Below are 16,162 nucleotides of genomic sequence, written 5' to 3'. Positions count from 1 at the left end.
GAGTCTGTAATTTCACCTCGGCTCAGAATGCTTTTTTGACACCAGATTAATGTAAACACAGCCCACCGTGAACACCCTTGTGATTCGCTTCAACCTTTTCGAATTTTATGAATGATTATTTTAGGTTCGAGTGTGTGTAAGGATTTGGAAACAAGCAGAGTACGGCTGTTTCTAAAGCATGCAGCGCCATCTGCCGTTCAAAACTAAGCTCAGGATCGACTCGAGAAAGAATCGCAATGCATTCGGAAAATCTCAGAATCGATGCCGAATCATTTCTCGATTCGCGATGCATCGATTTATTTTCCCAGCCCAAGTAAAAAAAGCGGTTTCCCCGGTAACGCTGTACACAAAGCAGCACTGCGCTCACAAACGCTGCTTTATCAGGCGTTACAGGCATGACGCGGACCAATGACCGCAGATTAGTGTCACACAAAGGAGGGGTTTGGAAAAATTAATCGTTGAGCGAATTGTTTGGGAGTCGTTGAGCAAGCAAGGTAAAAATAAATGCATATTTTAAGACAATAAAGTGTTTTTTGACCTTGCATGCATGTCAACCTGTTGTTGGGGACTCCCAAAACCAAAATATCGCAGATTAGTGTCACACAAAGGAGGGGTTTGGAAAAATTAATCGAATTGTTTGGGAGTCATTGAGCAAGCAAGGTAAAAATAAATGCATATTTTAAGACAATAAAAGTGTTTTTTGACCTTGCATGCATGTCAACCTGTTGTTGGGGACTCCCAAAACCAAAATATGAACCTTTCATTACCCATAATAGGGGCACTTTAAAGCAGAGCGACGGGCGGTTCTTACCATCAGCCACCTTCAGCTGCAGGTCCTCCTGCGTCTCTGCGTCTCCGCTGCACTGGATGATCTCCACCTCTTTGAAGTAGTCCACCATGGCCTGCTCGTCCAGAGAGTCCTGGGAGCTGCAGCGCTGGTACGGTGCTTTCCCTGAGCTCGAGCCCAGAGCCGCACCGGCCGCTTTGCCCCGCTGGACATTGTACTGGCCGGTTCTGCGGCTGCGTGAACACAGAGACAGAGACAGAGGTGTGAAATACACCAAATCAACATCACATTCAGATGCTTTAATCACACTCCAGCAGTCACTGAGACCATCACTGCTGTCTCAGACACCGAAGGCCACTCTAACACCAGCACTTCTCCGTTTGCACTGGACTCAATGAATCATCAGCGTCTGGTTATAGTCTGGAGGAAATGTATTTTTAATGATGGAAACTTCATGATTGTAATGATCATTTCTGTTGACTGATATTCATCACCTAGAGCTCAGGGCCATTTCTAAACACTGAACACCAAGATTGCAAATGTTTTTTAAAGATCTATATTATAATGTTTCTTACAAGACAAATATTACATGGCTCATCAGGCTCAAATTATTTGCTTCATATTTGTGTACATTCTTTTTTTATCCCTATTTCTGAATTTTGGTGAAGCAAGGTTTACACTAGAGATGCAACTAACAATTATGCATTTATGTATGTATTTATTTATTTAAAATCTAAAAATGCTTAGACTAAATATTAAAAATAATTAGGAAAATTATTAAATATTAATAATATTTAATTCGTTTGCACTAGGGATGCAACTAACAATGATGTATTTATTTTTTATTTAGATTAAAATCTAAAAATGTTTAAATATAAAAAATATAAATGATTTTATTCTATTATTTATTACAATGTTATTCCACACCCTGCCCAATGTTGTCCTCCAAACAATGTCCAATGCAAAGAAATACAGTGAACGTATCTATGCTGTAAAGCACCAATACCATTTTTCTTATCATTTTAAGGTAGACGTTAAATTGAATCTACATTAAAAACGATAATAAAGAAAAACAAAAGCACAGACTAAATGTTACCTGATACAAGGCAGGAGAAACACACATATTCACTCATCTGTGAACACTGTAATTATATTACATTTATACTCCATTACATCACTCCCTTTGCTGTTACTGCTCTAGAAAAACACCAGCACTTAAGAAACCCTGACTAGCATTATACTGTAAGTGGACTTCATGGAGAAGTGCTACAACAGTGCAGAATATGACTCTTCAGCGTATGAGCTTTGAGCCGTTCTTCTCATTCGATGCATGACACAGAAGGTATGAAGAGTCCCGCTGCTCACCCCGCCAGAGGGATCGAGTCCGGAAGTGCAAAAAATAAGCCTCTGTGCTCTGAGGACATAAAGATGCCATTGTCGGCTGATTGTTTGGCTGTTTGTACGTGGCAGGGTGGTTTAAACAGGCTGCTTTGTTCCCTCTCAGGATGAGCGAATGAATAAACGCTCAAAGCTCAGCACTCTTCACTGCTGCTGGACACAGAAGCTACTGGATGTCGTCAAGCAGTTTGTATCTGAGATTTCAGTACAGTGAGGGTGTAATGGGGGCAGTCTGGAAAACGGTGAGCGAGCAGAACTGTGCTGCCAGTGACTCTCCAGTTTCTGGGTCACGGCCGCTTTAGGACTGAACCTGTAACTGTGCATTAGTGGCCAGTGGAGGACGAAGTATACAAATCAAGAGCTTGAGTAAAAGTACAAGTAGCTTTTAATTTTTAATGTACTTAATTATTAAAGGTAAAAAGTACTGATTGATGATCATTTGAATCAGTGAGTTGTTAACTAAAGACTCGCTCTGACCGGATCATTTGAATCAGTGAGTTGTTAACTAAAGACTCGCTCTGACCGGATCATTTGAATCAGTGAGTAGTTAACTAAAGACTCACTCTGACTGGATCATTTGAAGAGAAAGGAAAAATTGAAATCGCATCATATGACCCCTTTAATCGCAGACATGAAGCATTACTTCCTGGTCAGTTTCAGGGAGAAATACATGCTTTGATGTGAGAAAGAGTGTTTGATTAAGCATTTGATTGGACAAAAAATGTGTGCAGCCATTATTTTGCTCTGTAATCCCTGAACAGAAAGACTGTACATTTCCAATGAGAATATCTGCTAAATTTTGCTTAGTCAACATTTAACGGGCACCTATTATGCAAAATTCAATACTTAGTTTCTGTGTGGCGCGCTTAAAATGAGCTGTTTCATTCCTCTTTTGGCGCATAAACATTATATCGAACATTTGTCGAACTCTTCATAACGTTTTATCGAGAAAAATTATATCGCAATAATTATCGTTATCGATTTATCGCCCAGCCCTAGGCCCCTCCCACGACTGTTGATGGACAATGGCGCATTAGCATTCTTACTCAAGTAGTTTTTTTGGACAAGTACTTTTACTCTACTCGCACTACATTTTTTGGAAGGTAATGGTACTTTTACTTGAGTATATTTTTTAAGTACTCTTTCCACCACTGGTCCAGAGCAGTGAGTGATTTTCTGTTTTTATTTTATTGTTTGGGTCATATTAACAGCCTACACAGCAGTAGCTACTGTATATTATGCTGCTGTCACTTAATACACAGTTCTAATATAAACATGCAATTTCTTTCCCAGCTGTTTACCATCACAGACATAACAGACTGTGTTTTTGTAACTCAAGTGTTTTTAACAGAAACTGGTGTGTATTTGACAGTTTAAGCGCAAGAAAACATGAAAGAGAACTCACATGCCGTGTGACAGATGCTTTCTGTGCGTTCGCTTCAGATGTGTGTGCTCAGGAAACCGTATGTTAGAAGTTTAAACTGATATGGCTTTAAAACACGTTTTCAGCGTGACAATCAAAACCAAGCAGATGTTTTTTAGCAGAGTATCTGAGGTACGAGCTGTAAAGGCACAGCCCTATTCTGGAAAAGAGGGCGGGGAGCAGCAGCTCATTTGCATTTAAAGAGACATGAGCTAAAACAACATGTTTCTGCTTCCACTCAAAATAGGCATTTTCAAAATGATGTAATGAACTACGGCTCTGTGTAGTAAATTCTGCTCTATCTGAAAGCATGTGATAATGATTTCCTGCTGATTACAGAACCGGCTTTACTAACAAAATGCGCATGACAATCGCATTCGATTAATCGTGCAGCCCTAATCTGTGGGGTACTTTGTAGTGGTCGACCGATATATCGCCAAAGGCCGATATATCGGCCGATATTTGGCATTTTTCAAATATCGGTCGATAAGTTTTTCTGTTTGGCCGATACGTTCGAGGCGGGACTTTTATTTTGACGGCGCTGAACTGCAGCGCCTGAGCACACAGTGCTCACATTCTCCCTCTTGTTCGCTGTTGAGTTAACAGTTCTGTCTAACACGGATAGAAGTCTGTCTAATAATCCAATAGAACTGTTAAACAAAGGAATTAAAATGTATACAAAAAGTATTATAACGATTGCTTTTATATTATTAGTAATAGAAGGCAAACATTATAATACTTTCTCGTTTGCCGTCAGCATTCAGCAAATATGCATTTATATCATTTAAACAAATCTTTGAATGACTAATGAACATTTAATTTCACAAACCTTGCAAACTTAGTCGAATCCAGCTATGAGAGCTTATGAAGTGTGCATTTGTATCCTGCACGATCGCGTGTACTCTGCATGATGGTCGGTCCGTGCGAATTGAATGCGGACAGGAGGAGAGTTCAAGCTTCATTCAGACGCGCGATCGACAAACTTTAAACTCGTGATTTCAAATTATGCTGCGCTTTATGCATTTGCCCACTGTCATATTCATGTCATTTTCACTGTGTGGTGTATGTAAAATGAGTGTTACCTTGGCTTTATTTGAAAAAAATATGATTTCCAATGCACACAAACTTCCCAGAATACTGAGTGCTCTGTTGGTTACAGTTTACTTCCTTTTTAATTATATTTTTATTAAATATTTATTTATTTGTGAAAAATACTTTGTCATCTAAAGTATAAGTATGATTATTTTACAAATTTATTTTTAATCCAGTTTCAAATGATTTCAAATTTCTTAAATATTAATTAAAATAAATACAATTATATCGGCCACCCTGCTTTCCCAGATATCGGCATCAGCTGTCAAAAAAACAATATCGGTTGACCACTAGTACTTTGAGCTGAAACTTCACAGACACATTCTGGGGACACCTGAGACTTATATTACATCTTGTAAAGAGTGTCATAATATGTGCCCTTTAGGAGTACACTAACAACTACCAAATGTAACTTCATTGAGTCTTTAAATAGAAGACGACGCCATCCAGCCAGAACAAATCAAACATTTACTCTTTAACAAATCAGACTTCTTCACATTGGTTGAGTTGAATTTGCATTTGCAGCCAGTCAAATAAAAGTAGCTAATATTGACAACAGAAAACCGTAAACAAATGAAACAAGAGGAATGCTTTTTCCCCTTGCGTTTCTTCAACAACCCTTCCTCTGTCACAAATGTGGACGACGCTCGGTTGATGGCTTAGCTATTAGCCTAACCGTGGGGAACGGAGCGGACTCTACATGCTAAAGGTCAGACAGCACACAGCGCATTACAAACGAGTGAAACCCGTGCCCTCGGCCACAGATAAAGAAAGAGAAAGAGGACAAAAGGGTCAAGCACCACTGTATTTCTCGTTTTACATACACAAACAAAAAAGGCAGAGCAGCAGACAGAACACTAACACAATGTGTAGTTCTGCAGTTAGACTCAATGGAGTCGAGTCGAGGGGCAAAAGCAATGCGGGAGTATGGGCTGTTGCTATGACGACAAAAGCATACCTGTGGAATGTGGCTGCTTGGAGACGGTGAGAGGCCATGTAGTGTTTCAGACCGAGAGGACGTGTGCATTCATGTTCAACTGATGTCTGCATAAAGAAATCCACTTTCTACGTGCGTGAAACATTCAATAAAAACTTGTCCTTACAATTTATTTCCCTCGTGTTTTAGATGGAATAAGATTCTAATTTTCACCAGGCATTTACATTTAATAAATAATCAATGCAGCTGCACATAATGGCAATTTAGTACTGGTTGACTCAGCGGCTGGTCTCAGATGTCAGTGATCTGAGCGGTCTCATGCTGATGATACACGAGTGTGAACTTTCGACTGTGTGTATTTGATGCTCAGCTTAGTTTATCACATATATTCTCATATACATGAAACACTTCATACGAGCATCCACATATACACGTAATCTCAGCTTTTATTACGTTCAGGTGAACTTTCCAAAACAGACATGGAGGTGCACAAGAGCTGTGTGCTGTGTCAATGGAAAAGAGATAAAGGCCAGGCTACGATAACGCTTGTTGATTGTGTACAGTTAGCCGCAGTGTGTAGAGATGTCTTCACGGTCAAGTTTTGATTGGGTTCTGACCCTGTTTACCAGGTCAGCACAGGTTAAACCATCAACACAACACCACCAAACCAACACACACACTCCTCACCATCTGCATCACACACATATGGGACAGTTTACCTTACAGATCTCATGAACTACATCTGCACGAAGAGACAATGACACCAGAATAACCTGATGATACTGTATATGTTCATCACAGTGATGCCTCACACTGAATGACACAGAGTGTCCTAAAATCAAAACGCATCGTTTTCTCTAGAGTCACATAGTTAGGGCCCTATGAAATCAGTTTTCATTTTTCTGGATTCCATGTTTGTTTGTTTTTTTCTTCATTTTAATTTTTCTCGACTCCTCTGCAGTTGAACAGTCCACAAGTCGTCAAATAAAGCTCGCACATCCAAAATAAAACGTGCCTCACACGGCTCCGGGGGGGGAATAAAAGCCTCATGTAGCGAATCCATGTGTTTTTGTAAGAAAAATATCCATATTTCAAATTTCAACGTTTTTCTCTCACTTCCGGCATGCATTCACTACAGGAGGCCTTTATTCACCCCCCGGAGCCGTCTGCGGCACGTTTTATTTTGGATGCGCGCGTTTTATTTGACGACTTGTGGACTGTTCAACTGCAACACCCGCTGACTGCAATGATAGAGCTTGGAATAGCCAGGACAATTTTTTTTATATAACTCTGACTGGATTCGTCTGAAAGAAGAAAGTCATGTACACCTAGGATGCCTCGAGGGCAAGTAAAACACAAGCTAATTTTTGGGTGTACTAACCCTTTAAATATTCTTTTTGCGGCTTAATATTCAGATACTAGTCCATTTTGGGATTTGATTGAAGTGTAATGACCTACTTTTGATTAAATCATTCAAAATTTAACAAATTCTGTCGTGATACATGTTATACAGTAAATTCCATTTTTATACCTGGATTCCGCGATTCCGTCCAGGTTTTTCGCATCGTGGAAATCATAGGGCCCTACATGGTTTTCAATTACAGGTGCTGAATGTAATTTGTTTGACTGTGTTAAAGCATATAAACACTGTAATATGTTTGCAGACATTTAAGAAACATGATACAGTACATTTCTTAACGCTAAAGTCAGTTATTCTGCTTTGAAATGTGTGTTTTGTGTCAGAATGTCTGTTTTTGTTTTGGTGTGTGTGACTCTGCCCACTGCCAGTTTAACCAACAGTATTTCGAAACCCCGTGTTGCCAAGTTGGCTGGTATTGCAGCCATGGAAGAGTATTTTGTTCTAAGGCCCTATAAATCACAATTTCCTTTTTTTCCTTACTAAATTCTGTTTTAATTTTACTGGATTTGGTTTAATAGTTTAATTACCTGTCTAATCAATTAAATTAATATAATTTGAACTTTAATAATAATTTATTAAAATTTTTGCAATAATAGGGTCATGTGAAATTGTTATTTTTTTCTGAAATTCTGTGTTGTTTGTTTGAATTTTTCTGGGTTTATAATTAAATTTAAATTTCTTACCAGGGTAATCAAATGAAAATTTCACAAATCTGTGTCTGTGAGAGCAGTGCAGCTGCGTGACTGCAACAACAGGCATGCGTTTCAAGATTTCATACCGAGTGTTTCTGCTGCGTATCACAGGACATAAAAGGGATTTCTGGGTTACTGCACTGAGAAACCCACAGACACGGTGGAAGAGAGACATCAGTGGACTTTCTGACAACTACCAGTGTTTCCCCTGCCATTATTTTAGGGGGGCGGCTTATCTTATTTATAGAACATGTCTATACCTTGTTCTTTCATTAAGCAAACTAAATAGCCTTATGTTATTTATCTTATTTACAGGACGGCATGTCATTTCTGTCTCTTACGTTACATGCTCGCGCTTTCTGCATCACGCACAGCAGAGTTCCGCCCGATGCACACACACACACACACACACAAACGTGCACGCACACACAAGTGAGCACACTCCCACTCCCACTAGTATTTGTAAATATTAAGCCGCAAAACGACTATTTAAATATGAATTCTGCGTGTCTCTGTGTTAATGAATGGCGCAGAAGCGCGGTTTTGTTTTCTACTTGTACTGAAACGCGCATGACGCTGTGTTAGAACGAGCCGTTTTAGGTAGGCGTGGTTAACTCTTAACTTTTATAAAGAATATCTCTTTGGTTTTGAGACTTTAGTGTTTGCAACTTTACAGATCTTCTTTATGCACCAAGAGCTTGTAACACTCCAAAGAGAAAGGAAAAATTGAAATCGCATCATATGACCCCTTTAAACATGCTTCTTCCATGCTGAATCTAAACGACAGCTCTGTCTCCAAACAACCAGCAAAACGCAGATGCTTGAGCAAGCAGGCCAGTTGGCGGAGCAGACCCACAAACACTTAAACAAAGACACACACACACACACACACACACACTCAGAAAGCCTGCGCTCCATCTGAGGACACAAATAACAGCCAGCATCCCGCTTCACGAGCGACACGCTGTCTATGATGTCTATGGTAGCAATCAAAATAGAGCAAATCCCCTTTTGAAAGTAACTGGCGCTTCAAATAACGTTTGTGTTAAATGCATCGTTTCGCCACTAGGTGGTGACAAGTAACTGTTTAAAAAATGTTTTTGTCATTGAATCATTCATTCAAGAGATTCGTTCAAAAACACTGATTCATCCAGCAATGAAACAAGTGAAGTATTTATGAGTGAGTCATTGAATCATTCATTCAAACCACTTTTCCATAATTTTAATGTTAAAAATTGGTGTACTAAATATTACATATTTTAAATACATATATTATAAAATGTTTAATAATTCATTCAAATTAATTAAACACTTTTAAATAGACTGCAGCAATAATATTTTGTCCCACATTATTTTGTTTAGTTCAGAATCATGGGAGAATCGTGATCTCTATTTGAGACAAAAAAAATCGTGATTCTCAATTTATCCAGAACCGTGCAGCTCTAGGAGGAACATAATTTTTTTTAATGAAGCCTAAAATGGGCGGAGCCGACCGCCGCCATCTTGGCAGGACGTCACTCCCGGATAATTGAAAATGGGCAAAAAGGCGGGACATGGGTGAAGCAGGTGCCTGGTTGCTGAAACCACGCCCGTCTATAGTGACAACAGTGCTGCCGTGCAAAGACAAAACACCAGAACTTTGGTGTTTTGGTCGAAAATTAGTTATTGATAAATTTGGGACATTCATGACCTCCTTTATCATGTGTATAAGTATCTTGGAGAAAAGCCCAGGAGAAACCAAGGCAGAACACAGTAGCCTATAACATCAGTTACTGCTCTTCGACTTTGTTTTGAAATGCTCAAATTACGTTACGGTGCTCTGCATTTGTTTAGCCGTTCGTTTGTGCCAGCCTGGAGTTATACGGTATTCTGCCTTTGTTTTACTGTACATTAAAGTCTGCCGCGCTTAAATTACGGTGTGACTTGTGTACTTTCATACATCTGTCGGCACTTTATTAAACAAACAAATTAGATAGATCGCGATCTAACAAACTGCTCCATATAACAAAGCACTGTAAACAAGCAACGACTAGATAACTTGGCAACAATAATTAACCGTAAATAATCTTTAAAGTTATTTGTATAATGCAGATTATTCACTCAGTGCCAGCTGTTAGTGTGGGGCTGCCCACTTCTGCACGTGACAGCGCAGCACACATAAAACCAGTAACTGTTCGCAACCGTTTCCTACCTTTTCTTAACTCGATAAAATGAACGTCATCGTCGGAGATGTTTGATTCACAATCATTCTCAGCATTATTCCTGCTGGCGTTCACATCAATCCACAAGTCGTTCTTATAGGTTAGGCTATTTTCATTCAATTCGATGTAAAAACAATAATAAGTGTGTCTTGCATCCTTTAATGTTAGCGAACATTGCAAATAAATTGGTTGCAAAACGGTAGCCACTCACGTTTATCTTTTTGTCTGGTTGTTACGGTCAGAAAAAAATTTTGAATCACTACTATATGTTATAGCCTAGCCAGTGATCACTAGATTTTATACAGATGTTACTATAATGATTCTGTAAATGGTGATCAGCACCCAAATATTGTATATAATGTGGAAGCTACTGCCTTTTGCCCTGGTGTGACATCTCACTTTTTGCAGACAGTGCAAAGGCAGAGTACAATAACTTCAAAATAGCGGTAAAAATCAAGTTTGAAATCATTTTCATTGAAACATCTAATTGCCAGATTTCCAGTGTCCTACCTATAATTCGTTTTTTTGGACAAATAAAAATCTTTAAAGCCATTTTTCTAAGTTTCACACTCTGGAGCAGAGCGGCAATCCACCTGTCACTCAAGTGGCCACGCCCTTAATTATGCAGAACTTTAAGGCTTAATATAATTTAAAAGGATGAGTTATAAAAAAATTCACCCCCTCACAGTTGTCATGAAGGGCAAAATTAGCTATATAGACCAAAAGCACTTTTTGTATCAGGCTGTAAACATATTTTTTTTCTACTGTCTATCATAATAATAAATGTTTCTTGAGCAGCATATTAGAATGATTTCTGAAGATCATGTGACACTGAATACAGCTTTGATCACAGAAATAAATGACAGTTTAACAGATATTCACATAGAAAGCAGTTATTTTAAATAGTAAAAATATTTCACAATATTATTGCTTTTGCTGTACTTTGGATCAAATAAATGCAGGCTTGGCGAGCAGAAGAGAATTCTTTTAAAAAACATTAAAAAATCTTACTGTTCAAAAACTTCTGACTGGTAGTGTACATCACATTATTGTAATTCAGTTGTACTGCACCATATCGGCATCATCAGCCGCTGACAAACCCATATTATGCTGTACACAAATCTGGTGGTTTAGTCTGTTGGTTAAAGGTCTGCTGGACTAATAACTGAAGGGTTGTAGGTTTAAATGTCTCAATAAAGCCAAGTACTGGCCGATATATCGCTACTTAAAACACAAACGCTCTTGAATACTACAAGATCCCTCAAAAGACGAACTAGTAACTAGTGCTGGGCAGTATATCGACGGCGTCACGATGACCAATCCTAGTGCGGGGAAGAGTCGGCTTATGAATATTAATGACGTTATGTCACGCTGACCCAACAAGCCCTGCTGATTGGCTGAAATACATACGCTGTTAAATAAGCAGGCTTGATTCATTAATATTATTAACGTTACGTAACCCAACGCTCCAGAAAAGTTACTAGGCAACCTATGTAACGTAATTAATATACATTAGATACGTCTTTAGCGAAACAGAATAAAAAATAAAAAAAAACGAAATCTATAACGTTTTTAAATTTGACTTTAGTAACCTTCAATCAAGACCCTCAGAGATTAAATCATATTTTGACACTGTTTCACAGAGCATCCATTAATCCCCAGTGATTGGTCTTAACTTTGATAAAGAATATCTCTTTGGTTTTGAGACTTTAGTCTTTGCAACTTCAGGGATCTTATCTATGCACAATCAGCTTGTAACACTCCAAAGAGAAAGGAAAACTTCAAATCGCATCATATGACCCCTTTAAGATGTCAGCATTTTGTAGCAGGTTTGAAGTTCGCTCCATTTGCCTGTAGTTTGCCTTTTGTGTGTCAACAGTGTGGCCCACGGTCCAGATTAAATGACATCCTCCTCTCTGAAAAAGTGGCTGTTTTTAGGCCGAGCCGAGAGTGAAGGGAAGGAAATATATAACGTTCAGCCGAACGCTGACCACACAGATACACTGGAGACCATTATTTATTTACTTCAGTTCCTTAACCCTCCTCAGAACACAATCGAACACACGTTTCCATTACCATCACAGCTATTTGTTCAGCGCGCCTGTCTCTATATGAGCGCCTGCAAGCTGTGTTCATGTGTGACGATACGGTCCAGATCACACATGAATAAAAAGTGCACTTTATTTCGATAGCTGTGTTCTGCTATCAGACACATTTACGACACTAACGTGCAGAAAGCACAAACATGGACTCTGTATTGTCTCATATAGGTTTCATTGTGTTGTATGTTTCAAAGTAAATAGCTATTTTTGAAACATAAATAATGGTTTTGAAGAGTAGTTATGTCATGGTGTGTTACTGATGCAAATACAATAGTTACTAGTTGATAGTTAAGCATCAGTTGAACTGCACTAACAGAAAGACCAGTTAAAGAGCGTTGAAGCTGTGATGCAAGGGCTGGTCGCAATGTGATTCCCGAGTGTTTTTCACTATGTTGATGGCTGCTAGGGCTATGTGTTGCTGCTGGTTAGTAACTGGTTCAAGTCAAAAGAGTTGCTTTGTCTAAAATCACATACAGTCAGAGAAGGTGCTGCGTTTGATGAAGAGCATTTGATGTGATCCTTAAAGCATGCATATGCATGTGAGAAGTTTGCATATATACTGTCTATATATGAAAGCTTGTTTCCACTACAGGATGAAAAAATAAAAAGGTAATTGTGAGTTTATATCTCACAACTCTGACTATTTTCTCACAATTCTGTGAAAAAGTTTAGAATTGTGAGATATAAACTCACAATTAGCTTTTTATTTTTTATTCCATGGCAGAAAAAAAAACAGAATTGCATGTTTTAAACTCAGAATCTAGAAGGAAAAAAGTCAGAATTATGATAAATAAACTTGGAATTGTGAGAGAAGAAAAAAATTCGGAGGGACTTTTTTCCCTCCGAATTAAGAGGAAAAAAGTCAAAATTGTGAGATAAAGATTTAAGCATTTACCTTTTTCTTCTTTCACACACATGGTGGAACTCACTAAATCCACTAAGTTGGAAAAGTCATGTGAGCTGTAACATCAGGCGCTGCCATTTACAAATCCAACCCTTACGAAAATTAACCATGTTTTTACTACAAATGAAACCAAAAAACATTGTTACTATAGTTAAACCATGGTAACCACATTTACCATACTTTGCTACACTAACCATATTTTAACCATGGTATTTGTAGTAAAACTGTGGTTATACAAATGGTAATCAATACGCCAAAAAACCATGGTTACTACACTTTTACTACAATAAAAACCATGGTTAATTTCCGATGTGACAACAACTTAAGTAAAATATCCATTAGATGCACACTTCAAACAGAAGCAGTAGCTCATAAAGGTTGCTGTTTCACCCTGTTTCATGCATATTTGGACAAAACACTCATTTGACGTAATGCTTTCCACAGCATAGCAGCACAGCCCTCCTCAACAAGACACATGTATAGAGAAAGCATTCATGCATTGTGGACTAAAGTTTAATACAGTACTTAGGCTCAAGGGTTTGGCATTGTTTAGGCCAGAAGTTGACATCTTGGGCAACTCAAGCACAGAGCAATGTTTTGATAAAGACCCAGCATGCATCAGTCTATCAATTATGGGTAGGAGATTTAAACCGAGCGAAAGACACATCTGATACTGCCCTCTAGTGTTCAGACTCACGTCTGACAGAGTTTAGCCTCTCTTTGTTTGACCATGTGACTTCACACAAAGAACAAACACATCATGAGTTTACAGCCAGCTGTTATTCAGCAATACCACCATCAGTCAGAAGGCACATCATGGTCAGGTTTAGAGAGCAGCATTATAATAGTGCAGCTATGATGGGTTGAGTCTTTATCATTCTTAATAGGCTTCAATATTTGTGTGGCAGCACATAACCGTGAACGGCTGGTGAAGCAGATGAGCGCAGACCCGAGGAAGCACGTTCAGATTTAGAGGAGATACTGTAGCATCATCATCCTCACCGTCAACATTATCTGCATGGAAACCTCAGCTCTCTTCGTTGCGGTGAGATCTTGAGAAACTGCGTGAGCTGCAGGGTAGGGATGGGCGATACCACTTATTTTGTTTCGATACGATACCGATATTTTTCAAGGCAGTATCGTCGATATCGATACCGATTCGATACTTCTGAACTAAACTTTTAAATTATGAAATTTATTAAATTATTAAATTACTAAGAGTAAAATGGGTAATGATAAGCACTTAACTTTGTTTAAAACGCATTTTAACATTCAATACGCTTTAATTGTAACTTATTAGGTTATATTTTTGTTTACACATGGTTCAAATATGTTTTTTGTTTACACATGATTCAAATCTACAAATATATAATTCGGATCGATACGCCCATCCCTACTGCAGGGTCACACAACTTCTGACAGCATTACTAGCATCACTCCTTTAGCCAGGTTAGACGACATATTGAACTGAATGTGGATGAAAACAAGGCTGTGATGACTTATAACGGCACACACTGCAGAAGGAGGTCACCGTGATTTTGCCAAGTGTCCAAAAACATAGACCTAACCCTACCCCTAAACCTAACCCTTCCCATATTTTATCCCAAAAACCAGAGGGTGCAGAAGCACCTAAAACAGACATTTCCTGTAAATATATCCCTCAATTCTGATTGGTTGATTGGGATGTTGATCCAGGAACATTTTGTACTTGGTGAAATCACGTTCGCCATAAAAGGATGCTAGATTCTGAAAGTTTCACAATTCAAAACAAATGTTTTATAGAGTTTTTGTCAGAAAGCTGTTTCATCGGTATTTCGTTAAACGACAGTACAATCCATTGAAGGCACTGTACTTGAGTCCCTCACAGCCTCATTTTCATTCCTGTCAAAAATTAAAAACGCCGTCACCCTGACTGAGGTCTGCAGGGACTTTCTAAAAAGAGGGCACAAAATAGAGCTGGAAACTCTACAAAAATAGATTAAGGATTTTTTTTTTTTTTTTTACATCCTCATTTTCATTCCTGTCAAAAATTAAAAACGCCGTCACCCTGACTGAGGTCTGCAGGGACTTTCTAAAAAGAGGGCACAAAATAGAGCTGGAAACTCTACAAAAATAGATTAAGGATTTTTTTTTTTTTTTTTTACATGGATTGCAATTTTTGTTAACACAATTTCTGACAAGTATAATTACATAAATACAAATTCATTTACAAAGCACTCTAACCCTAAATTTGTTTGATTTTACTATTTTCAAGTAAAACCCTTAATATACAATAAAGTTTAATCAGTTAACTACTTTAGTTAAGATGAACAATGAACAATACTTCTACAGCATTTATTAATGTTTATTTACTAATACATTTTTAAAAGTTGTAGTGAAGTAAGTGGCCTTGTATCTGTTAACATGAGTAAATGCACTATGAACTAACAACTGTAGGCTTTTATATGAATGCAGAATCTCTCCAAATGATTTCACTTCCTGTGTGTCACAATTTTATGGAACGCTCCATTTCTTTAATAGGGGGGGCATTGTGTTGTGACAGGGTTGCATGATCAGTTTGGCACTCAGCTAGACAACACATTTCTGGCAAATGTATATATATTTTTCTATAATGTATTAAATGTCAGTCAGACGATTTCATAATTATTGCACCGTTTGTGGAAAAACAACCCTTGGTCCAGTGTTTCCCTGATACAGACACTAACAATCAGTTACACAACACCACGTCATCACATGATCACAAAAGAGAAGGTGCATCTACCAGATACAACACATCTCATACGAGTCTGCGTTTAAACTCACAAGGGAACACAGGTGCAGTGCTGCTCAAACTTACAAGCTTGCATGCAAAGAAATCTCTTTCTGCTCTGCTCTTCTCGTTTCTCAGGGTGAAACGGATACAGGCCAGATGAAGAATAGACTGAAATGTTATCTGTTCATAGCAGAGGTGTCACGGCACATGCTCAACACATGCTAGGATCTTGTGTTTTCAGCGAGCTTTTATTGGCTGCTGTTTTCAGACGTTTCTTGTTGGTATAACACTTTAGATTAGGGAACACATATTCACTATTAACTAGGACTTTTGCCTCGGTAAACTCCTAATTAACTGCTTAATAGTTAGTAAGGTACACTCTAAAAAATGCTGGGTTAAATACAACCCAGTGCTGGGTAAAATAGGGACAAACCCAGCAATTGGGTTGTTTTGA

The 16,162-nt window shown here is 38.4% G+C and overlaps 1 protein-coding gene across 1 annotated transcript in view; it reads right to left on the bottom strand.

The window, feature by feature from the left end:
• The window catches only part of LOC107740524 (rho GTPase-activating protein 18-like), a 59,073-nt gene that overhangs the window by 35,261 nt on the left and 7,650 nt on the right, over positions 1-16,162 (bottom strand). Inside the window, exon 2 of the mRNA XM_016552974.1 lies at positions 812-1,020. Coding sequence (XP_016408460.1) covers positions 812-1,020 — 209 coding nt within the window. The remainder of the gene's footprint in view (positions 1-811; positions 1,021-16,162) is intronic.

The sequence above is a fragment of the Sinocyclocheilus rhinocerous genome, unplaced genomic scaffold (assembly GCF_001515625.1).
Source record: "Sinocyclocheilus rhinocerous isolate Xijiao unplaced genomic scaffold, SAMN03320098_v1.1 scaffold1246, whole genome shotgun sequence".
Lineage (NCBI taxonomy): Eukaryota > Metazoa > Chordata > Actinopteri > Cypriniformes > Cyprinidae > Sinocyclocheilus > Sinocyclocheilus rhinocerous.
The sequence above is the reverse complement of the archived record's forward strand: the minus strand, read 5'-3'. Positions and strand labels throughout refer to the sequence as shown.